This window comes from Crocodylus porosus, unplaced genomic scaffold (assembly GCF_001723895.1).
Source record: "Crocodylus porosus isolate Cpor-Errol unplaced genomic scaffold, CroPor_comp1, whole genome shotgun sequence".
NCBI lineage: Eukaryota > Metazoa > Chordata > Crocodylia > Crocodylidae > Crocodylus > Crocodylus porosus.
In genome coordinates, this window is record NW_017728920.1 from 6923675 (window position 1) to 6949769 (window position 26095).

The 26095-nt window shown below is 43.8% G+C and overlaps 1 protein-coding gene across 1 annotated transcript in view; it reads right to left on the reverse strand.

Moving 5' to 3' along the window:
• CDH23 (cadherin related 23) overlaps positions 1 to 26095 on the reverse strand; it is a 556494-nt gene that overhangs the window by 184096 nt on the left and 346303 nt on the right. Inside the window, exons 14-17 of the mRNA XM_019538542.1 lie at positions 8901 to 8965; positions 6905 to 7142; positions 4844 to 4949; positions 3900 to 4027 (exon numbers count right to left, since the gene is read on the reverse strand). Of these exons, the coding sequence (XP_019394087.1) occupies positions 3900 to 4027; positions 4844 to 4949; positions 6905 to 7142; positions 8901 to 8965 (537 nt within the window). The remainder of the gene's footprint in view (positions 1 to 3899; positions 4028 to 4843; positions 4950 to 6904; positions 7143 to 8900; positions 8966 to 26095) is intronic.

Sequence of the window (26095 nt, forward strand, 5' to 3'; positions counted from 1 at the left end):
GCAGTGAAAGAACAGGCTACAGACTATTCAGAAAAGCTGGATGTATACAAGTCCACGCACCAGATCTGATGTACCTGAGAGTGCTGAGGACATTGGCTAATGTGATTGCAGAGCTGCTAGCCATTATCTTTGAAAACTTGTAGTGAGCAGGAGAAGTCCCACATGACTGGAAAAGGGAAAATATAGTTCTCATCTTTAAGAAAGGGAAGAAGGAGGATCCAGAGAACCACAGAGTGGTCAGCCTCACCTCAGTCCCTGGAAAAATCATGGAGTAGGTCCTCAAGAAAACCAATTCTAAGAACTTGGAGGAGAAAAAAGTGATTAGGAACAGTCAGCCTAGATTCACCAAGGACAAGTCATGCCTGACCAACCTAATTGCCTTCTATGATGAGATGACTAGCCCTGTGGATGCAAGGAGAGCAGTGGACATGATATACCTTGACTTTAGTGTAACGGTCTCCCAGAGGGGTGTGCTGGGTGCCACTAGCCCCATATGGCACACTGTAGTGCATCCCCTCCCCCATTCAGTCTCCTGATTGGTGGTTGGGCTCCTACCCTCAGCCAATAGCTGACAGCAAGGAAGTGCTGCGGCCACCCCCCTTACCACAGAGTTGTGAGGGTCTGAATGGTGTGGGGGGAAAGTACAGGGAGTGGAAGTGCATTCTGTGCCCATCCCCAGTGGTGTGATTGGCTGGGTGTGAGGCCCATCAACAGCCTGTGGAGCCACATGCACAGCTGGCCACGGGAAAGTAGTGCAGGGTGAGGCGTGTGGCCAAGGGGGGCAGTGGCAATGACAGGTGCTGCATGTGAACAGCGCGCCCCACACCCAGGCTGGCCAGGTGGTGTCTACAGAGGTGTGGATCCACTGCCCTTGCCCCCCCCACAGGTCTTAATCTTGGAAGCACTGTGGCAGGTGGGTTGGTGGCCACGTGTCCCCTAACAGATGTGACACAAGGCACGATTCAGCCCTGTCTGATGCGTGCAGCCGGCCATGCCTGGGGCAGGCAGGGGCACTGCAACATTATTACCCCAGCAAGCAACAGCTGCAGGTGGTTCCCCTCGTGCCATGAAGAGCCCATTTGGCAGCCCTGTGCTGATGGGGCTCCATGTGCTCCTGCCACAGGGGCATGGGTGGCACATTAAAAACAAGAAAAAAATATAAAGGGGTACATGAGCTGAAACTTTGAGACAGAAGGGGTACACTTGTTTAAAAAGGTTGAAAACCCTTGGGGTGGATGAATGGACTGTATGGTGGATAGAAAACTGTTTGAATCATCAGGTTCAAAGGGTAGTAATGAATGGCTCAACGTTTAGGTGGCAGCCAGTATCAAGTGGAGTGCCCCAGGGGTTTGTCCTAGGACCAGTTTTGTTCAATATCATCATCAACAACCTGGAAGACGGGATAGAGTGCACCCTCAGCCAGTTTCTAGATGACAGCTAGCTGTGGGGAATAGTAGATACAATAAAGGGTATGGCTAGGATTCAGAGAGACCTATAAGGACAAATGCAAAGTCCCACATTTAGGATGGAGCAATCCCATGCACCGTACAGGTTCGGGACTGACTCGCTAAGCAGCAGCTTTGCAGAAAAGGACCTACGGGTTACAGTGGACAATAAGGCAAATATGAACCAACAGTGTGCCCTTGTTGCAAAGAAGGCTAATGTCATACTGGACTGCTTTAGTAGGAGCAGTGCCAGCAGATCAAGGGAAGAGATTATGTCCTTCTTTTCAGCACTGATGAGGACACATTTGGAGTACCGTGTCTAGTTTTGGCTTCCCCCTACTACAGAAAGGATGTAGACAAACTGGAAAGAGTCCAGAGGAGGGCAATGAAAATTAGGGGGGTAGGTCACGTGACATGAGGAGAGGCTGAGAGAACTGGGCTTATTTAGTTTGGAGAAAAGAAGACTAAGAGGGAATTTAATAGCAGCCTTCAACTACCTGAAGGAGGGTTCCAAAGAGAATAGAGCTGGACTGTTCTCAGTAGTGGCAGGTAACAACAAGGGGCAATGGTCTCAAGTTGAAATGAAGGAAATTTAGGTTAGATAGAGGGAAAAATGCTCTCACAAGGAGGGTAGTAAAGTACTGGAACAACCTACCTAGAGAGGCTCTGGAATCACCATCCTTGGAGGTTTTTAAGACGCAGTTAAACAAAGCCTTGGCTGGGATGATACAGTTGGGGTTTGAGCACAGGGTTGTACTAGATGACCTCCTAAGGTGCCCTCCAAATCTTATTTTCTATGATTGTATAAAAGAAAGAGGTGAACAGGGTTTGGATCTTGGTTAAGTTGTTTCTGTCTGACTGCTCACATGAGCTACATCTGTCTGCTGAATCACCCTGTCAGTCACTTGGGCATACCTAATATTAAAGCTGTTGTCATATTTCAGTTCTTTCTTCAAAACTACCATAACATGTTGGTCAGTATCTTTAAGACCCTAAAGCTAAGGGATTCCAAAGTACCTAGAAGAGCTAAGCCCTCAAGCTGACCATGAGTCAAATGGCGTCTGCAATTTCAACTTTGAAACTACTAAATTAATGTTTGAAAGCAAAACCTTTATTTTGGCAAGTACTTTTTCACCATGTTTGTGTCTCACACAAAAACAGTTTGTGACCTCTTTCCATTAAGGCTGTGTGTAGATGAAACAAGAGGCATGTGCACAACACCTTACAGGGGGCTAAATGCTTTTGCACTGCTTTAATGGTGCTGGTGTTTGCACACCTCTGTGGTATGCATTAATTCCAGCTGCTGTAGGAAATTTGGCGGCATAACGTACCTTAAATGACTTGGGGCACAGCAAACTAAAACTTCAGGTGTAGAATGAAGCACCAGGCCCCATGCAGCTCCACAGCTCTGCAGGAAGCCCTGCAGGCAGCCTGGCCACAGCCTGGGAAAGCAGCCTCTGCCCAAAGCAGCAAGCTTGATCACTCCACCCTACCCCCGGAGCCTGCCTGCCTGAGCTACACGGGGGCCCAGTGCTTCCCTCCATGGCTGCAACTGCCCGAGCCAGGTGCTTGTGGGCGGGTGCTGCCTGGGGGAGGGCACTCCTGCCACTGAGGGAAGCACCAGCTCCCACCGGGGCACAGGGACCGCTCTGCCTGCCAGCAGCCCACCCTCCCCTTCCCCCCAGAGACAGGTAAGTCAGTGGGGTACGTGAATGACATGGGGGTTTAATCAGCCCTACATTGAAGTGGCATCTTTTAAAACCCACTGCTTCAATTTAGGGCCTGTTTCATTTACACACGCCCTATAAGAGCCATTTGCTAGCTTCCTGAGATAGCTGGTACCTATCGGCAGCTCTGGTAAGGCTGCTTCTCAGCTAGAAACTAAAAGGATGGTGTGGATATATTTCATGAAAGAAAAAGAACATACTTGAAAAGGAAAGTTATTTCTAAAAGGGAATTTTTAAAAAATGGAGAGAAAAGTCAACATGTGAGTATACGTATTGATACAGACAAATACACGATATTAAATGTACAAAATACACTGTGTTATGCTGGTGCTGGGTGATCTTGCTGGAGTAACACAGGGGAAGCATCATGCGATTGTATCAGGGAACTGCAAGACAGGATTTCCAAGTTCTTCCCCTGACCTGATGCATGGTCCTGGGTAAGTCACGTAACTTTTCTGAGCCTCAGTTTAGATATCTGAACCACGGACAGAATCAAACTTACCTACCTCACAGGGCTTATAAAACCCTTTATGAGCCTTGCATGAAGGTGCCGGGTAAGTACAAAGCATTACCCCTTCAAATGAACACTGGCATCAAGCAGAAAGACATGCTTGTTTAGCACTACCAGTGCTGCTCACTCTGGGTATGTCAGGCTAAAAACTTCTGCTCTTGGTGGAATGATGGTGCCCTGTAGGGAGGTTATAGTGGACTTGTTCCTTATACTTACGAACACTTCAATGGTGACAGGAACTGTGCTGTTGAGTGGTGGGTTGCCAGCATCCTTGGCCATCACAGTTAGGTAAATAACTCCGTTGGAGACTTGCTCATAATCCAGGGGATGTGTCACACTTATCACTAAAATGGCATACAGTTTTAGATTAAATGCAATTAATACTAGCTAAATGACTAACTAATCTATACACTTGTTGAACAGTATCTGAGCTATTCCATCTGGTCACTCAGATTCTGGCCATTTGGACCTTGTCTATCCTTTTCCCCCCACCCTGCTCACTGAAGTGTTAGCGCTGGTGCTATCTTTGGTTTGGATGAGGTTAAAATGCCAGCTCTTACTGCAGTGGCTCTAGTGCAAAAAACCACAGCTTTTCCAAGGTAAGTGTGCTGTTAGTTGAGCTACCTAAGCATTAGTCAACATTAGTCACCCAGTGGAACAATGTCCATCTACTCTCTGCCAGAATGAGTTGAACAGAGGAACAACAGTGACTCCCATTCCTCTTACAGGCTAGCAATTGCAATTCCTGGCAGATCAGCACTGACTATGGTCAAGATTCTCTAATGTGATGTGTGATTTAGGGCATCTCTATTTCTTCCCCAAATTCGAGGGAGCCAGATTTGCAGTGGCAGATGATCAGTTTTTGAAAATGAGGCCCTTGCAAAGGTGTCATTTGGGCACCTGTAAACTGACAAACCTGAAATCACTACTCACTTTAAAAAAACCTGGGCCTCCTCTGGATAGTACGAATCAGAAGCATAGCATGCTGCATGTCTCCTTCCACAGAAAGCCAGTGTTTACAGTTCTAATCTATGCCCAAGCAGAAACAAAGTCTAACTGAATCACCCTTTTCCTTCTAAGTAGCAGCAATCCCTTCTCTCACTCAGTCTCTTGTTTGTCCTCTTCATGGGACACCTTGCCAGTTCCTCAGCAGTGCTCACCTCCATATCCTTCATAGATGTTAATGTCAAAGTAGCTCCGGAATTCAGAAGCATACACAATGCTGTAAGTGATCTGGTTATTTGGTGGAGAATCTTCATCAGTTGCCTGAATTAAAGCAGAAGAAAGCCCTGGAATCACCACACCAATGAATGAATCATGTCTGAGAAAAAGTGCTGTCTAAGAAAAAGAAACAACGAAGCAAACAATTTTAGAAAGAGGGCAAGGAGGAGGAAGAAAGAGCTGCAGGGATGGGACAGTGGGTACAAAGGTAGTAAAGTAAGAGTTGGATTACAAAGGTGGTAAAGTAAATGGATTTTCCTTATCTGTTTCCCCAGTTTCTATACTGTATACTACCTTCCTTCGACCCTCAAAATGGATATAATTAATTCTGGGTAGTGCCTGTGGTATCCCTTATTTTGTAGTGAACAGAGAGACTCAGTTTCCACCTTGATTTTTCACTTGCTGGTTTCTTCTGGGCTACATATTTTAGCTTCATGTTTAGGCCAAACCTTTTCCCCTTCCTTCACTTGTGGGTATGTTGGAGAAGGCTTTTCCCTCCCTTCTAATCTGGCCTACTGGTTTCATTGGGGGAAGACCCAGAAATAGACATTAAGGATGCATACAACACTAGGTCTGCAAACTGGTGTTCAGTAGTAGTTAAAGGAGTTTTGAAATCATAATTTCTTCCCATCCTGTCTCTGAGGGAAAAAATGCCTTTTGATATGACCCACCTTTTTTTTTGTCTTGATTTGGGCAGAAGCAAAACACCTATGGATATAAACACACTGATGTGAAACACTTAAAAATGTGACTGCAGCACTTTTGCTACGTTCACATATCTGCTTTTCTGGGGAAAAGACAGCAGAGCTTAATGATCATTTTAAAGAGTCCAGAACACAAGGGTCTTTTTGCCATGGTGAAGAAGGCAAGTGGTTTCCATTGCCCGCATTTTCATGGAAAAAGCTTGTAATTCTGTCAGCAGCAAACAGCTTAGCACCTGCCTGCTGGATTTTTGGCAAGGCTCAGAAGGTAGTGAAAAGGAGTTTGCATTCAGGAGGAAGCACTGATCTTGGGGATGGAGAACTCCTGATGAAGCTCTGTTGAAGATTCATCTTAGATGGAAAAGGTTTGCAATTCTCCTCCCCTTTGCTAAGCTCGGCTTGTCTACATTTGGGGAGCTTGTCAACATTGGTACAGCTTGTCATGCCAATGGTGAATTTTGAAGATGAATGTGCTTGCATCATGAATTTCAAACCTATCAAAATGAAAATTCTGCTGCCTTTGGTAATGCTACATCTCCCTTTAGCAGTAGATTCCTGTCTTCCTGTAACCCATCCTTTCACAGGAATTTCTGAGGGATGATAATACAGGCTGTCATAGTCAAAATTCAACTCTCCCCATCTAATGTACTTTCTGTTCTATACTGAGGCAAATTCATTAGCATCCTTCCAATTCTGTCACAAAATCCAGAGAGCCTTCAGGGAAGCCCCAATCACTCCAAGTGTAACAAAGTATGATGCAGTAAATCCTACATGTAATCAATGGTGGAAGGCTGGGAGGAGGGGAAGAAAGGGGCAATACTGAAAGTAAGCATCTTGCCAAATTCCCTTCACATTAAGGATTAATTACAGCATTTACAAGGAAAGGATGGACAGCAATTCCTTCTCCTGCTTCCTCTCCCCATACTCCTGACCCAGTGATGCTCCTCTTTAATTGCATCCATGAAGGGTTTAATTACAGTGGCTCATTCTCTCTGTATGGCTTCCTAGAGGTACGGTTGCATCACACTAGCTTCAGATTGCCTTTCAGTAGGAAAGGATGAAAGATAACAACGATGAGTACAAGAGAAAAATTAGACAGGATGGGGGGGGCGAGGAAGAGAAAAAGTTTTATAATATGCTTTATACTGCTTCATTCCCTCCCCTCCTCAGCTCTTCTAAGACTTATCAAAGCTGGAAAAATGCTGGGTCATTGGCTCCAGTTCTCCCCAGTGATTCCTGGCTGAGGGCATGGAGAAAGGGAAGCAAAGTAGCAAGTGACCTGGTTTTCTAATTTCTTACCCTGAGACGGACCAGCTGATTGACTGAAGGCTCATTTTCACGGATAGCCCCCAAATAGGAGTCTTTCTGGAAGGTGGGGACATTATCATTGATGTCCAGAACATTAATTCTCACACGCCCCGTTGTCTCTTCCCCACCCCCATCCCTGGCGATGACTGTCAGTGTGTAGCGTTGTGTGGTCTCATAGTCCAGACGGCCGATTAGCGTGATCACACCTGTGTCCTTGTCCAGTGAGAATCTGACAAGCCAAAAAAAGTTGAGGGAGGGGAAGAGACAGAGGAATTACAAAAAAAAAAAATAATAAAAATCAACCTCTCTCCAGACAGATGGGAAGTTGTCTGAAATAACAGTGTAAGAGTGGGATATTAGAGCATGCTTGGTGTTGGTATCCTAGCCTCTTCTTGACAGCAGCACGTCACAATTCAACAGCTTCTTTCAGCCAAGGATCTCATGGAGAATCCAGATACCAGCTAAATCTAACTCCCCACTGTGGAGTAGGTGTGATCAAATCATTCTGCAGATAGAGAAAATGAAGCATGAAGGGAGCTAAAGCCTAACTTAGTAAAGACCCTGCAGCACAAAACGATTAAAACCAACCTTTTTAAACTTTGGCACTCAAACCCATTTTAAGGCACTTAAGGAAACAACTTGGTTTTCAAGGGGGCTGAGAAACTTCAGCTCCCAGTGAAGCCAGTGGGATTATACGAGGGTTAATTTTGCCTATTTTATGCTATAACATCAATAACCCTCTCCTTTCTTTCTAAGAAAGGACTTCTAATGAGCCACGCAAAATATCACGTTATCTTGAAATTTTCTTGATATCATCTTCTAATGAGCCACGTTATCTTGCTGGGATCCTATGATCCCTGATGACTTCCTGCCCCTGGGGTAGGGGGCTGGACTCATTGATCTTCCAAGGTCTTTTCCAGCCCTAATGTCTATGAAATCTATGAAATCAAAATGTTGCTCTGAGGCAGTCTAGTTCCCCGCTCACACACCAGTGGCAGAAGTGGGTCTCATGCAGCTTTTCTACAGACTATGATACGATTTATCAAATGTTCTTACTGACTTCAAGTAACACTTGCATGTATAAATCCCAATATAATAAAGCAATTAATCATACAATAATAGAATCATGAAAAAACAAGGCTAGAAGGGACTCCAGAGGTTAGACTCCAAAGGCTGGACTCCAGAGATTAGAGTCCAACACTCCACCCAAGGCAGGATCATCTCTGTCTGAGCCAAACTAGACAAATGTTTGCCTAATATGCATTTAAAAATGAAAAAACATGGTTAACTTTATACAAACACTCAAGTACAGGTGATTTCACAGGCTGTAGACCTTTATTCAGTTAGTGCTGTAACAAGCTCAACAGTATGGGGTTGAACAAGAACACTTGCATCTTGTTATACCTCCCTCTGATAGATTAAAAATTATTTGAGTGTCAGAAAACTTCTATGATGAAGCTCCATCTTTAATAAGCTGAGCAGATTCAGCTCAGTAATTCTTGCATTGTAAGCTGTGTTTTCCAAATTTTTATAGCTTTTTCCTAAACAATTTCCAATTTTTAACAAGCCTTTTTCAAGTGCAGATATCAAACCCAGGTCAATCTGAAATGTACTGGAAGAGATGTTCAGAGGTAGTTCAAAAAGCACCTGCACCCTGTGTGGGTCTTATCCAGCTCTTACTGAAGATAATGGAAGTTTTGTCCCTAACTTCAGTGGCAGCAGGACTAAGCCATCTATACTAATCAGCTCTATATGTCTCTAAATTCATGAGTACCCAAATAAACAAAAGAAATTTAGCTGGGGGGAAAAATGCCAAGTGAAAACAGGAACAGGTTTTATATAAAGAGGTTGGGTGCTGAACACTACACTGCAGTGTTCAGTAGGCTGTCTCTCAGATGAGGCATTGCAGGGAAAGTTGAGTGACTTCCTGGTAAGACCAAGAAGGCAGTTTAAAGAACTGCAGCTATGTAGGTTTTGTCACACTTACCTGTCAGGATCATCACTGAAGAAGTAACTAACTTTCCCATAGGTGCCCACATCATTGTCAGTTGCCTAAGAAGTTAAAACACAAAATTGATATTAATAACAAAGATATAGACTGGGATGTTAAAGTTAAATCTCAAAAGCAAACCTTTATTATGAGAAAACTAAACAAGAAACTTTATTCAAGGCCCCTGCTATCTGTAGCTGCTGTGTTGACCCACTCACATCCTTCTAGACTGATGGTTCTCAAACTATTTTTTTTTGTGGACCACTTGAAAATTGCTGAGGGTCTCAGACCACCTAATCTCCATCTCCAGAAAAAATAAATCAAGCGCAGGGCCAAGTATAGATATTCTCAATTGTTCTGCAACCTTTCTGCGGACCACCTGAATGGAGCTTGCGGACCAGTGGTGGTCCACAGATCACAGTTTGAGAGCCTCTGTTCTAGACTATCTTTATGTATCCTGTTCTCTAGAATACCCTGTAGAAAGAAGGTGCTACATTCCCAACAAGAACTGCTCTAAGAATAAAACTCCTTACCGCCTTTCCTGATTCACTAACTTGTCATGACTACATAACAGGATCTGCACCTAAAATGTATTCGAGGGAGCCACACAAACCTGGTGCTTCTCTTCTTTGTCCTCCACCTTTTTTTTTTTTTTTTTTTTACAAGTGAATTAACCGCCTAGCACCTGCATAGATTTTGTTAGCTGACATTTATCACTCTATCAGTCTGGCACTAAGATGTTTTTGCTTCCCTAAAATGTATTCTTTGTGTGCCCCTGACTCACAGCCTGCCCTAAATAACAGCACTCAATCAAGATCTTTTTACACCACTTCCACAAAAGTTTGGTGGTTGGGAATTTTAGGCAGGCTGTAGCTTAAGTTAAATACCTGTACTAAAACAAGAATGTGTAAGTACACAAAAAGTACAGCAATAAACAATGGGATAAAACACAAGACAAACTCCAGAACTTTTACAACTGAATATACAGGTGCTCTAGGAAACCCCTAAAAGGGAGGAATTTAAAGCTTTTATTTTAATTTAAATATTACAAACCTACTCCCCGTGGCTTCACAAGGACAAAATGTAGTAGAGAAATGTCAAGAGACACCTACCACAGCACTCCCTCCCCTGCCTGCCCAGCACTCCCCCATGTGGGGTTCAGTGCACCCTTAGGCCTCTCACCCCCCCCACACACCTCAGCCTGTTGCTGCTTGTCAGTGGCCTGTGCTGGCTGGGCCAGTGCACTGTCAAAACGCAGCAGGCTGGCTGTGGGATGGAATCTGAGCCCCAAGGCTGCCTGGGCCTGGTCCAGCACCCCCCAATTTAACCCCACATAGGGGAGTGCTCAACCCCAGAGAAAGGGTCTCCAGTGCCTAATGGCACCACTGGGGGGGAGCGCAGCCCTTCCGAGACCCTCTCCCACATGAGGGAATGCTGGATGGGTGGGGGAGGGAGCACAGTGGTACGGCCAGCCAGCTCCCGGCAGCACAGCGACTGGGAGACAGACAGCCTTGGCTGGCACCCCCACCCGAGGGAGAGGGTCCCCAATGTCTGAAGACACAGGGGGGTGTACCAGCCCCCAGAGAGTGGCCTTCTGCTACTGGAGAGAAAGCTTCGGCCCTACACTTCCCTCCCTCGAGTCATTAGACTCTTTCCTGCGCTTAGGGAGGAGGAGGCATTGGGATGAAAGGCTGTCACTAACAGTCTGAGTGCAAGGCAACACCTAGTCCTTCTCCGCACTTTCCCACAGTCTAGTGCACGCAATGCTGTGAGGCATGCCCCTGCTTCCTAGCCTTGCTCACAGTGATTGGAGCCCAAGCCCCCACTACCAAATGCCAAACATCTGTTAAGTCTGATCACACTGTAACTTTAAGCGCTTTGTGTAAAGCACAAAATTTACAGAGTGATCCAAAGTGCTTTCTGATCACTTGCATGTAAAAGTTCTTAAACATCAACTAACATTTAGTTATATGTACAGGAATGCAGCAACACATACACGTGCATGCACACACATACACACTCCCTTTCCAGCACCAGATGTAGTTCAGAAAAAACTAAGCAATGCTCCAAATATCTCATTGTTCTTAGGTTTTTTTTAAAGAAGAAGTTGGGGATGATGCAAGAAGGAAATGGTTGTGCCTCTTTACTGTGCTTTTGGTTCCTAGCTGAGGTTGAGGCCGATCATCAAGAGTCTACACATGTACCTTGATTGAACTGTGACAGATTTTGCAGACTGGACATAGCAAAATAACAACCACCTCCCCAACAAAGTGTGTTAAAGCTCACACTGTCACTGTGAGCAAGGCAAGATTTGTGCATGTTTTAAAGTCCTGTCACTAATGAATATATAAAATATACATGACTGGCAGCAAGGAAAAAAGGATCAGAAAAAAATACTTCAAAATGAGAAAAATGGCATAAAACTACCAAACTATTCTGTTTTTTATTAATATATTTCCTAAACTGAGCCCCGACTGGGCTGCTTCAGTGTCAATAGAACTGCGGAAGGCAGTCAAAACTACATTTCATATCAGAAGGCCATCTATTTTAGGACTGGCATGGAATAGAGCCCTCTGAGGCAACCTTCATGATTCATCTCTGGCCTCAATTACATTTGACAGAACAGGAGCCTGAGAGTATCACAGGAGGAGGAAGCCCCTTTATCTAGGCTTGGCCTTGGCCAATGGCCTAATTTATAGGGGTAAATAAGGCAAATGGAGCATGGAGAGTGAGAAAGGAGTGAGTATGGGAACTCAAATACCTTCCCCACTCAGGTGGTGAATGCTTCCTGTGTAATGACACTTCAGCAGGGCAAATCTTTTACACTTACAGTACATTTAGCTGAACCTTATCTGAATACTGTTGCTGTAGGATTTTTGTAAGCGATATCTTTTATTGGACGAATTGCAATACCACTCAAACACTACTAATGCTCTAACACTTCAGTTATTCTGTGCACTGTAATTTCATTAAATAAAACAGAACCACCCTGCTATTAATCACCACACAGTGAGTAGGCAGGATCCCATTCAAGAGAACAGTATTTCTCTTTCATTCCTCCTTGGTTGGGATCAGATTACTGAAAAGGGCTTTCTCTGGGTATAGGTTGTAGCCATTCAGGAAGAGCACAGCCCAACTGCAGATGCTTCCTCAGCCTGATGAAGGGTGTTTGTACTAGAAAGCTTGCAAAGAAGAATTTTCCTATTTTAGTTGGTCTAATAGAAGATACTAGATTTACCCAAAGAACCATGTTTGCTAGGGGCTTTCTACGGCATTTGGCACCTCCCTCAAAAAAGAAGTGCTAATCACGCAACTGCCCATGATGAAAATGGAAAATGGATACCCTGGGTGACTGCAAAGTCCAGGCTCTTCTTCTGTGTGGTTGGTGCTATAGATAAGCAACAGTTACACTGATGGTGTAATATCAGATTTCTTCAAGGCAGATTCTTCTTTGCATTAGGGAGCTGTAAATAGGTTATTTATCCTGCTGCCTGTTGCAGCAGAGAGTTAGCTCTTAGGGGTGTGCGAAATGGGCCCTATTTGATTCGGATTCAACCCAAATCAGGGATAGTGATTTGATTAGTTGATTTGGATCACTGCTCCTGATTCGATTTGGCCAAATCCGAATCTGAAGATTCGATGCTGATTCAGAGAATCAGCAACTTGGCTATAGACACAGCTTTAAATGTTTTTTCTACATACCTCAAGCTACCAGGTGTGGCTTGTGAATGCTGCAATGCTGGGACAGATGGAGTGTCTCATAGCAGTGCAGGCCCCCCCACCCCATGCTTGACGAAGAATCCAGAAGTGGCCACTGGGGAACACACCAGGGCCCACCCCGTGCCCCCCGGCTCAGTGATTAGCCACAGGGGGACCCTGGGTGCCCCTCCCAGACCCAGGAGGCACCAGTCACTGAGCCGGAGGTGGTGAGGGGGGGCCCCCAGTGTCCACTTCTGGGTCTGCTGCTGAGCTTGCTGGGGAGCCCCCCATGCTCCCATGGGATGCTCCATCCACCCCAGCATCGCAGCGTTCATGAGCCGCCTGGTACCTTGAGGCATGCAGAAAAGCATTTAAAGCTGTCTCTACGTCCGAATCTTTTCGAATTGATTCAGAGGGTTCCAATTCAATTAGGAGAGATTAAAGGGTCTCCTGATTCGATTTGGAGATTTGGCCATTGAACCGGGACAAATCTCCACTGAATTGAATCAGCGACTGAAGCTTCGCACAGCCCTATTACCTCTGTTATGAGCTCCTCAGGTATTGTTATTTTTTACAAAACAAACTTCAGCTTCTAACAAACAAACCCAAATCCTCGATCCTCTCTGGACATTAGGGGAAGAGCCACTTTCCACTTTGGCTTCTTCCCCAGGCCAGCAGCCTGGCTTCTCCTTACAGCTTGCTTTCCTCTCTCGTTTTCTCTTCTAGGAGCTTTTTAAAACAGTGCATTGAATTACATTTAAAGCACTGCAATGCTCCCAGTGGGTCCTCCTTCTTTAATCAAACACCCCAAAGCTGAACTTCCTTATCATGGATGGCTGCCCCTTCTTAAGGGGACAGACTACCCTGTTAATGTGCCATTACGTTGAGGCCAAGGAAACAGATCCTCAGGTGTAGCAGAGGAGAGAGCCTTTGTCATTCATCTCTTTCTTAGCCCAAAAGCTTCTCTGAAGACATTCTTCCCTCACAAGGGGGAGGGGCTAACACTGACCACTTCTTTCTTGTACAACCACAGCCCCACCCCCAGACAAAAGGAGATTTCTTTGAAAGACTATCTGCATATTTTCCCTTTTAAGAAGGAGAATTCCATGTGGGGAGCATACAGCACCATGAGAGATACTACTGAAAGAAGGGCCAAAGGTTTTGTTTTAAGACCCAGCAGCTGTCTTGAAGAGACCATCAAAGCATTGCATCAATATTTAGACACTTGGCATTAAGGAGGCGCGTCTCAGCACAGAGGATCAGAACTCTGTCAGAGGGGAAGGAAGTTGGACAAAAGGAACTGCTTGACCTCTCCACCCCCAGTCCTGTATTTCCATCTCTTCATTTAACCTGCCATTGCTGTATTCAGCAACACTGCTGTCTGGTCTGGCAAGGATTGCCCAGTGGGAGAACCACATACGTATCAATTTGCAATGGTTCAGTCTCCCTCACAGCAAACCTTCCAGGTGTTTTCCCTCCCCTGCCAGCTGGAAACTGAGAGAGGTTGCAATTTCCTGTTGGGGTAATCGTCTCAGCATGGTTCTTCAGCATTGGGCTTCAGTTTTTCTTGGCTCAAAATGTGGCTTTGGGAAAGGGTTCCTGAACTCTCGGACCAAATACGTTCCACCCCATTAGGGAGAAGGCTAACAAGCAGGCATGCAAGCCAGCAGTTTCTTCATTTTTGATCCAACCTCATTCCACAGAGAGTTTTCAAGCTGCCCTGAGTTAATGTGGCCAGTGCATCTCTCCACAGGTGTCCAGATGGCCTTTCAACCAAATGGTCCTCAGAGTCCTAACTGTTCAATGAGAAGGAATAGGTTCTGGCTGAATATGCTCCACATTACTGCCTGCTTGAAAAGGCTAGTGACGAATGAGACTGTACCAGGGGTCAAATCCAAATTCTGCAGGTTCCATGTACCCTTCATATGTATTAGTAGTATATGTATTAGTATTGCTTCAATTGATGATCCCTTCATCTCTACACAGCTGTTCCAAACTCCTCTCTCTTGCCTTTATTTAAGGCTCATTCCTTGCCAACTGCTGTAACAAAATCAACATGGTTGCCAGTTACACTACACAGTGAAGAGCCCTGGATTTTCCGTATCAAGCTCCTAGTTCCCCATCACTTGAGTGAAGAGCGAATCTTAATTAAAGAATACTTGATAAATACAAAATTAATTATCTGGTGCCTTCAGATTCAGAGCTTACTCATCCAGGGAAAAGTCCACTTGTAGTTGGACAAGCACATTCAACATAAGGACAGACAAGGTTCTTTGGGTGAATCTGATATCTTTTATTAGACCAACTAAATAGTTGGAGAACCATTTTTAAGCAAGCTTTTGGGTTCAAAAACCCTGCATCAGGCTAAGGAAGTTTCAGCAGTTGGTGTGTGCTCTTCCTGGATGGAATGAAAAGTAAAAAAGCCACAGGTTGGGCAGGGCTGCATACAAGACAGGCAGTCAGTGAAAATGTAGATTGAGGAGTCAATGGGTGAGAGACAGGCTGGTGGGGGGGGGAGGGAAGGGGGATGAATACTGGAGAAGTACCTGGAAAGTCAGCTGTCAGGCAGCTTATAACGTGTCATAAATCTAATGCTCTTATACAGGTTTCCCACACTTTATGTGGGTTCTGTATGTGCAAATTCTCTTTTGTGATGACTCCATTTATACCAAAAATTTGTTATATGTGAGGTAAATTGACTCTCATGCAATTGGTGTGGTGGAATCCCACAAGTCAGCTGCTTTGTATGGTGCATTGTGGGAGTGACACGTACCAAAATATAGTCTCCTGTGTGGATCTGTGCTCCTCGCTCATTGTTTGCAACCCGTGTTTCTGTAGTTGCCATCCCCATTATGGCTTCTTATCTCCTACCCCTCTCTCTGGTCCATCAACGAAGCGCAAGAGAACTTCACTACCCTTCACCACCCTCTCTTCACACCAACTAAACGTTCACCACCATGCTGTGCTTGTGTGTACTGCCTGGTGTTGGTAAGTACCAAAATTGTCTTGTGAAACTGGTAGAAATGGGTCTGAGGGTCAGTACAGTCAAGGTGTTGGAACACATTCCTATTTGTTATGTTGTAAAGTGGGTTCCCTTTATGCGAATTCGAGTTATGCACTGTTTACCAGGAATGTATGTACAACATAAAGCAAGGAAAATGTGTATTAACACGTAAATATTTTCAATACATAAAAGGGCTTAAAATAACAGCCTATAGTAAAGCCCATTGCCATTCATAGAGTTTTCTGAGTTGGACTGAATGAGAACGTACTGCAGCCTGTTTGTCTATTGGATAAGAAACTCCAGGTGAATGAGAGCAGAGTTGAGTCCTGCATGCTGCGTTCCTGTGGATCTGCAACCACGTAGTGCTCAAAAAGAGCTCTTTTATGTTAGCCTCCTCAAGATCCTCATTGTTAGAAGCAGGCTTATGTAGCACAGCCCCCTGTTCTGATAAACAGTGCAATTAAGTCCAAAACACCAGCTTTAGTTCATTGGGCAGGAAGACTCATTTGTACTGGATTAATGAAAGATAAGAAAGAAATCTTGACCTGCATATGACCAGAAAAAGCCTTTGCTATTTTTCCACTCTTTTTCTATAGTGAAGTTTGTGGATCTTTTACTGCTCTCAAGAATGAAGAAGTAATAACACTGGCTACAGCTAGGTATAGCATGGGCAGATGGTGTTCAAGCACCACATGCATTGCTCTGATAATACTGCTCAGTCTTGACATGCAGCACTCCCTAATATTCCAGTCCTGGGCTCACACACAACTCTGCCAGTGTACATCAATCTTGAGCTGTAATTACTCTAATAGTCTAGCCCTGGGCCTCTCCTGTGTACATGCTGCCAGTCATGCTACACTTGTGAAGTGGATTTAAAGGGCTCAGTCCTGACCTTACATTAGTGTAAATCAGTCTAGAAGTAATAGGACAGGAGCAAACGGAGTTAAAATGTTACAAAGGAGATCAGAGTCAGGCTCTTCTAGGGATACATATACACTTTACAATGAAAGTCCACATCTATACATGTTCAGATCTGTGTATTTAATGATAGCAACCAGCTGTAGTTAAGTTGCATATTTATTTCCATTTAAAATCTCAACTATTTTTATTTGGTATTTATTTACACACAAATTTCTACATATTAGGCTGCTTCTATGGTTGGTCACTGCCCAAGGCCTTACCTACTTACCTTTAAGTCTGAGCAAAAAACCTCTTATCAATTATATATCAACAGCCTGAGAACGGAAAATTACACTTTCCCCATTCCATGGAACAAAAACAGGTCTTATAGTTTTTGAACAACTTTACAGTCCAACTGGCTGAGAGGAAAAAATTAAATTCAGGAAATAAATGCCAACAGTGATAAAGTGTGATTTGGAGTGTCATGGTGAAAATACATTTTACATTCACCAAATCATGGCCCATTGAAAATTATACTTTATATTTGCGCAGTCTAATTTGAATGGGATTTTCTTCCTCCACATGCCAGGCAAACTAACATAGGCTACATTTTGTGTGTGTACTGGGGATTAATTTACCTGGCATGATGCAACCTGTGTTATATTAGGTACCAGGAGGCTTTTAAGGTTGGGATTTTTAAAGGTATCTAATAAGACATGTGAAGATTTTACCTTCATGTTCTTTGGCAAACAACATGCTCAAATACATTTTGAAACCAAACAACTTTTCTCAGTAATAAAGTAGCTTGATGTAACTAAGTCTTTTTATTATTCTGAGATGGCACTGGCCCCATTCTCCAAAACCTATGATGGGCTAGAGGCAGAGGAGTTTGGTCCAGAGAGCAGCTGGACTCAATAGAGAGGTCCAGACTAACCCAAGCGTAAAGACAGACCATGCAACAAGACTCTGAACATAGCCCTCAGTGAGTTCACAGCATGTGACCATTATTGACTGAAGCAAAGGTTGGATCTTATTCTGGAGGGGATAGAAAGGTCAAGCAGGGATTACCGGCCCTTTTAATTGGTTCACTGGTATGGGAAGTTGGTATGATGGTTACAGTATGAGCATATATGAGGTCCCACAGGGGTCTCTTCTGACACTGCTCCTTGGCATGAACAGAGGACCTGCTTAGCTAAATGTATTGCTGCACTGTGGAAAGCAGTACCCATTTTTTGCTGCTGCTATGTGCCAGAGGGGAAGAATGCTATCCAAGGACATGTGACTTGACTTTAGGGTGTGTGCTAAGATAAGGGGTCCCCTCAACACACCTAAGGGGACTCACCCACATTACAATTAAGTTATCTGTAACAAGTATGATTCTTGCTATACCTTCTTTAATATCTATTCTGTGCTGTGGAGAGACAATTACAAAAATGATTCACCTGCAACCCCTAAGACGTTTTTTTCTCAAAGTAATCCTGTCACAGAATCTAGGATCTGGAGAGTCCCAGACTATGTAGAATCTGAAGTCCTGGCATGCTGTAGTTTACAGTGTGCATGACTGTAAGCAAGATTTTTGCCTTGCCTGTGTTGAGGATTTTTCCCATCTATGCCGTTGCAAAGATTTGAATCTCGGACATGACAGTCACTACGCACACACTTTTCAAACCCACTTGCACACCAGTGCAAAGCCTGGTGTGTCCCACCTCCTCCTATCACAATCTTTAGATGTATTATACTAATGAATGCTTTGCCTTGTGGGTGACTCCTATCAGAAGCCAGAGTCCATGGGGCCGCTATTTAAGTGAGAAAATGTGTGAGCTAAGTTGAATAGTTCTGACATCCAGTTGAATAATTCTGACATTACAGCTTTCCTTGGTATGAGAGGCCCCTAACTTTTAGATATTAACTTGTGCGCCATTCTGTATTTAGGACATCATTATATAAAGTCTTTTAAAAACAAAAAGTGTGTGGGTGCATTTCAAAATAAAGTTTATAAAATCTACTATAGAATGGAAGGGTAAACAAACTTTCAAACAATAAAGAAGGATGTTTTTTGCCTGCTGGTGTCCAGCCTTACCAGTAAATGCCTTTGTTTCCTAAATTTTACATGCAGTGCTAAAGGACAGTTGCAGCCAGATAAAAAGCCTTTTCAAAATGCTTGGATTGGCTGGTGATGAGGTAATGATTTATAACAGGCTTGACAATGTTACAGAATGGCTGGCATTACCAGCAAAACTAATTCCCTCATTTGGCCCTTTATAATTGCATTTGTAAGTGCTTATTTCAGTGATGGACAATGCTGGGGAAGTGTAATTTTCTTTTGCTGACAAGAAAAAAGGGGAGGGGGAGATGAAGGTTAAGAAAAAGATTAGGGTAGTACAGGGTGAGAGAAGCCACTCAACAGGGGGTCTCTGAGTTGAATGTGAACTCCAGCATGCCACAGAAGGATCAAAATCTCACTCTGTATACAGCACAATGGTGCAGACTTTAAAACAAACCCACTAATGTGTCACACAGAAAGCGTCGTGGCAATTTTGATGGCTAATTTCTTTCCTTCTGAAAAAATGTCCTTCTCTTCCAACATCTTCCACACCCTTGAATGGCCAAAATGCAAGGACAGACAATTAAGCCAGCTTGAACGCACTCAGACCACTGGCTCAGCCTTTGCTGCGTGTGCTATCGACCCCCAGACAGGTTACCATCAGGCTAAAATACTATCATGCTGCTGAGGCAAACGGCACTTTTCGTTGTGAATGTTTCTAATGGAAAGAGTGAGCCTAAATCTCCTTTCACGTAAGTGAATTTTCCAGAGTAATTTCAATGGAATTACACCTTGTTACAAGAGGGCAGAGGAAAGAAGAATCTAGCTCATCAGCTGTCCTGGTAACCAAAAGACCCTGTCACACAGTAGGCGGATTCATATATCACATGGAAACAATGCAGGTTACTGCTGTGTGACAGGACAGTAGAGAAAAGTCAAAACACACATTATGGCCACATTTAATTTTGTGACTGTTATAATTTTTTATGCTATTGAACTTTTGACTTTTAAGGATGAAGTTCCTCAGTTGTTCATTATCCACAAGACATGACATGGATTCACTGAGGTTTCCAAATCTGATTTGCAAAGCTACCACAAGGGAGTATTGGGAAACACGTTCACACCGTAGTACGTAGAATAGGAAAAACTATACAGAACAGCATACTTGGAAGCTCAAGAATCACCCCCCTCTGTGATTTTTGGGCAGCAGCTGTTTTTTTTCCAGCAATTCTGCCCCTCTCCCACTGGTTCCCCCTCACACACACACACACACAGCCCTGACAATCTGATGCTAGACACCAGAGCGAGGAAAGCAGCTGGATGGAAGATTCCAGGGGTTACACGTCAAGAATCAATCAAATGGCTTTATGGCTGTTCATCTCCCGCCAGAATATTAAAATGGGGTTTGCCCAGCGGAGCCTGAAAAGGTCAAAATGAAAACATGGGTCCACATCTGTACTTTTATGAGCTGTCACCACTGCTATCTACTTGTAGAAACTGTTTCTGTGCAACTGAACTCTGGAAGAACCTCAAGAAAGAAAGGTTTATGGAGGCTAAAGTAGTAGTTTACTGAGCCACAATACAGTAAATTAATATGCTTATGAGACACAGTGAAACAATATTGTATAGTATGGGTATACTGAGAATTCTAAGTATGGACAGAGCCTAGAGTACTGTGTGTGCTATCACACATTTAACACCTACATGCATAGTATGTGCAAAATAGACAGACATATACAAACAGACATAGAGACACAGACTTCTCTTCTTCATGCAGTTTCATGTCTTTGGTACTCACCCACAGACACACATCCTGACATCCCACACACGCACCTGTCTATGCACAAACATTTGTAAATGTGCATTTTGCACACATCTGCACTTTCACTGCAGCACCCTGCCTTCTGTCACATGCACATGTCTTTCCCACCCCCACTTCCATCCTGATGTACCTTTTACTCATGCACACCAGCATGAAGCTCATGAACTGGAATGAGCCTGAGCACAGCTGCTGCTTGTAGCCCTGCTAAGAGACAAAAGCGGAAGCCAAAGCTGTAGAGCAGTTCTGCTCTTGTGCACAAATCTGCAGAAAAGGGCATGTCGTACAATTTGTTCAGGAAACAATAGCAATGTTTGACATGTCATAAGGATTGATGGAGCAGAAATTTACATGGGAGAATGCATTTTTAAACAGCTCCAGAGAGCCCTGGTGCTTTGCCGGTAATGGTTTCAACATTCATCATCCGCTGAGCCCCACTGAAAAACTCCTTAAACTACGTGAGATTAACTCTACTCACAGCAGCTTCAGGGAGGCACAAAAGGATGAGCAAGGGAAGAGTTTAAAGATACAGGAGCATTTTATGCAAACAGTGGGAGAGGAAGTATAAAATGTGCCTTCTGAGTACTGACAATGCTTCTTCATCTACTGCTGTATTCACAGCCCATTGATGCAAAGGCACCCTCCTAATTAAAGGACTAGACTAATGACACTTAGCCCTCAGATGGTCCCAGTGAGAGGCACTGGACATTTTCAAAATACCACGCAGACATTAATTCAGCTTCATTGCACCCCTCTGAAGCAGATACTGCTGTTATTTCCCTTTACCTGATCAGGAAAGATTTGGGTTTTGTCACTTGCCCAGAGACACTCAGTGGGGACGAGACCCAGGAGTGTTAGAGTACTAAAAATCCAGTCCTTCTACTAGATCACAATGCCCCCATTACTTGCTTCCCTGAGAGATTCTTCAAATATAACCAAGGAGGTTTATGGAGGTCCCTAAGGCTCAGAAATATTCTGTTCAGGGTGGACACATCATGTTACACATAAATGCAAGCAGACACATATACACACAGTTCTCTACAGCCAGCATTGTCCTGTAAGTATTACTGATTTCACACTGAGCACAATATACTTGTAAACATTGCATGTGAGCCATGTTGAGCACAACAGTTCTTTTAGCCTTGGTGAACATCCCATAACAACCTCCATGCCATAATGCTAGGCGGGCATTCAGCCGGAGCACTCAGGCAGTCTAGGCTTCCCCCTTTTTGACAGATTTCTCAATATGGACAGAGCTCAAGCTGTCACTTGCTCCACATTTCCAGGAAGAAGATGGGAAGATGGGAACCTTTCCCTCAGAGATAGGTGCTTTTAGTGGAACTGGAGCAGCTTAGTTTGTATTCGTGAACTGCTAAAGAAAGGCTCAGGGCTGAGTGAGGTTATGCACACTAAAGTTTTGCATCTCAAGCAGAAATCCAAGAAACATAGTGTCAATGTGAAATCTGTCATATGGGAAAAGATGAATTAACTCTCCAGGGAGCCAACATTAAGTATGGAAACCCTGTGCCAAGGCACATTCCTCTCCTCTAGCGCTGTGTTCAGAATCAGCAGTAAGCGTCTAGATCTTGGCATACACTGGTTAAGTGCAGGTGTATATATAGACAGACTGTGGTTGCTGTGTGAGGTGACTGTATAGTAAAATGGAGGGATAATTAATTCCTTTTGACTGGGAAGAACATGGCTCACAGCTGAGATAGAAGCACAGCTAGGGCTTTTCTGAAGGGTCCTGCTACAAGAGTTACATAGTTAGAAAAGACAAAGAACCTGAAGAGGAAGAAGAAAAAGTGCTCTATGAAAAAAATTGTTTTCTATTCCTGCTGTAATCCCAACACTAGGATGAAAGAGAAGGACAGACACAGATGTTTTCTGGGGGAAAAGTAAGAAGAGAAAAAGACAAAAAAAAGGAATAAAAGAATGAAATGGAAGAGAGGTGAGTGAAGAGAGGCCAGGGCAAGCAAAGGAGTAGGAGGGTGCTATTTAATCCTAAAAACCAACTCACCAAACCTGTGGCATGGCACAGACTGCATAACGAAACCCTTGGGCAACTCAAACTCAGCAAAATCAATTACAATTTAACCCCTTGCATGCAGCGTCTTTGCCAGAAGGTAATTGTTTTAAAAACACTGGTTTGCTTATGGAGGAAACTTCACTAAACCATCTTTTCCCTTCATAGTGCACACACTCTTGAAGGAGATGGAATTTCAGGCATAATTATTGCTCAGTCTCAGGTATAATCATTGTTAAATAGCTGGCAATATACTCAGCACCATACAGGAGGCCTATCAAATCAGCCTCCTGCCTGGATACCGTGCAATCCAACAGAAAGACAAAGAGAAGATGGGAACATAGGATTGATGGGGACATCCTGGGCTGAGTATAGCCCCTGCCACTGCAAGCCACCTAGCCATGTCATCATCCCTGTCATAAAGTGATCAAGATCCATTTTAAAACCAGTTTGTATCTTTGTCTCCATTGCTCCTCTTGGGAGGCTGTTTCAAGACTTTACTTCCCTGAGGTTTAGGAACTTTCTGATTTCCAGCCCCCAAATCCTGGCCATTTTATATCCAACTGTTTTATTTCTACCTATTTATTCTTGTTCAATGGGTTCTTGCTTTTGTGCAACATGACAAGGTTGACTGAGAGGCCTGAGGAAGGTCATTACCTTTGACAATTTCTGCCCCACTAGCAGGGAAAAACATTAAAATAAAGTTTCCCACAGGTTGAGTCTTTCTTGTGGTTGAAAGAACAATGATTTTGATTCTTCATTCATCTGTTATCACCTAGGTCAGCTAAAAGGAAGGGGGAAGGTCAAGCAATGGACTTTAAGCTCTTTCCTTCCTTCTCTGCCCTATTGACAGCTTCCTGAGCACTGACCTCACAGGCTTCAGCACTGGGGTGGTGCAGGTGCTAAGGTGTATGGTTGACAGCCAAGAGGTCACAAGTTTGAGGCTTTAAATTCTACTAAATACTTTGTCACACAAGGACATGAAAAAGGAAAGGGAACAGGTTTCAGCTACAACATATGCTAGTAACCAATGGGGTCCGTGGCTCATGTCCCATGTAACTTAACAGGGATATAACCTCTTGTTACCTGAGCCATATCAGAAAGCACGTCCCAGCCTCCCTATACCCAGCCCTCTCCATTTGTTTTTCAGAAATTGCTGGAAGAAATACAATAGAGAAATATGGAGCTGTGTCATCCAGGCTCAGCCTTCAATATAAGTTCAGAGCAAGGCTCAGAGTCATGCCACAAGAACTATTAACTACTCTACCACTATGCCCCAATGTTTATCAAAGCAATCCTAAGCAATGCACATCAATTAGGAATAGCTCCCAAGAGATGCATAAATGCTGAGAGTTTGGTTAAAAGGGGAATTTGGAGGCAGGCAAACTCCTTTGCTTAGCCACTCCTGAGCATTACAGACTGTCAAAGAGCTCTGCTGACTCTTTCACACTACAACTGGAGGGAGAGGAGGGGAGAGTGAGAGCTGTCCCAGCAACCCAAACAAATGAGAGAATTCCATTAAACATGTCACTCTGCAAGCGAGGCCAGGCTGACCCAGCAAAAGGAATGAAGCCTGACACCCGGGCTGATAGATAAAGGGGTTTCCAGGTTTGTTTATTGTTATTGTTGGTGTTTTTTATTCTCTCTCTTTTTTTTATTTAAAAACTAGGAAATAAAAATTGATGGGGAGCAAATTGCTTTGGCCAGAAGCTCTCTGCTTAAAAGAGTCATAGCAGGAAAGCAATTACTGAATGTCAAAAACCTGTCAAGGTACAGGAGTGACCTGCCATGAGTCTCATCACTACATGCTGCCAGCAGCCTCCTGCAATACTCCACAGAGTGAGCTGCTGAGAAAGGGGGGACCATAGTAAACAACGCAATCTTTGTACAGTATGCCGCATTGCTTGCTGGGTTGACCACCCCTCATAGAGCACTGCAGAAAACTTTGGACCTTATCTACAACAGAAAGAGGGTGGAAAGTAGATTTCCTTTTGAAGACAGAAATTAAGCACTGGTGAAAGCTGCTTCATGACAGTTTTGTGGGCAACTGTTTTACATTAATATACACAGCAGGTAGCTATTTAGCCTTTGTGCTTCCCTAATGTTGCTCTGTGCCTCACCACAGACCTGAAACACTATCTAGAGGGGCAAAGGAGCCCTTAAGCTACTTCTGACACTGCTAACAAAGGGGGCTCGAGCTAGTTAGAATGGAGCTTTTTGGGTGTGGTTTCTACTAGGAACCAGATCTGAGACAAATCTTGGCCAATGAACTACCAATCAGCAAATAGTAATAATCTGCATTAATGACTGATCAAAGCCAAGTTCATGAGTGCCTTAGAAAGAAGATCTCTGAATTCAAATTTCAGCTTCCCAGGCCCCCAAAGTAGAACAATTTTGAAGTAATAGCCTAGAAGTAAAATGCTGATTTCAAAAGTAGAAGTAAAATGCTGATTCCAAGCAGTGAAATATTCTCTGTAGCCATGTCTGGCTACAGATGACCAGGCCCAATTCAAACTAATATCCTGAAGTTAAAGGACGTCATATATCATTATTGGCTTCCCAAACTAGGAGCTAGAGACCAACACTTGTATATCTTGCTAGCTGTCTCCTACACCACATGAACTTCATTGTTGACTGTAGAATATTAATGAAAATACCTCCTCTGAAACATTCTTTCTGACACTGACGTCCCAGTGAGCAGTTCCAATAATAAGTACTGAATGTTGATTTGCCTTCAAAAGCAGCACACTCACTAGCTGTAACACAATTAGATATTAAGAAGGCAGACACACAATAGAAATAATCAGCCAGGCAAAAAGCAGATCAATAACCTGTAGGAATTCTACTTAAAGTATTATAAATGCTGCAGATGAAAAATAAATCTTACTCAATCTTGCTTTTGGGAATCTCTCTCCTGTGTCTTCTAAAGAGTGGCACCTTGGCAGGTAGTTCTAATCAGGAGCTACCAGAGCTGACCTGCTGATCAGAATTACTGAGATGAAGCTGTGCATAGGTGATTGGTGGTGGGAGAGGGAGGTGGAGAGGAAAGAAACAGGGAATCAAAAAGAGATGCTAAGAGCAGGACATTGTAACAACTTCAAGTGGTTCTTGAGCATCCAGGGAGTACAGACCCTCAATGGATGTGAAGTTAAAACCAAACTAACAACCCAAGAGAGCTCTGCTGAGACTGGCAGTGGGAAAAATGGCCAATCAACCCCCCTGAGAATTACAGCGCTTCTTCCACCTCCTCTCCCAGCCATTAGAAAAAACAACAGCTTCCCTTGATTGTGTTTTAGAACAGCAGTCCCCTCAACATCAGCCAGCCGCTAGTGCAGTTAACACTTATCTGTGCAGCAGCCACCTCGATGTAGCACTGAGTAATTTACTGTAGCCAAGCTGTTAGTGGCTGGAGTTTATGGCTTAAAATTTTTAGTCAATAGTCATGTTATATTGAAGACAGCCCTCTAGCAGAGAAATAGACATTTAGCCAGAAGTTCCCCCATATGCTTTCTTCTGCCTCCCTCCCCCACAATTTTATTTTTTCCCCCAAGGTGACACCAACACAATTTAGATGCTCACCTCACCAGGTTTTATTGAAGCTCTGTGATTAGGCAAGACACAAGTTCTCTGCTAATGAACCGCATTGATTTCATATTCTCTTGTTGTCCACCTAAATGGCAAGCAGCACATCTGATAGATT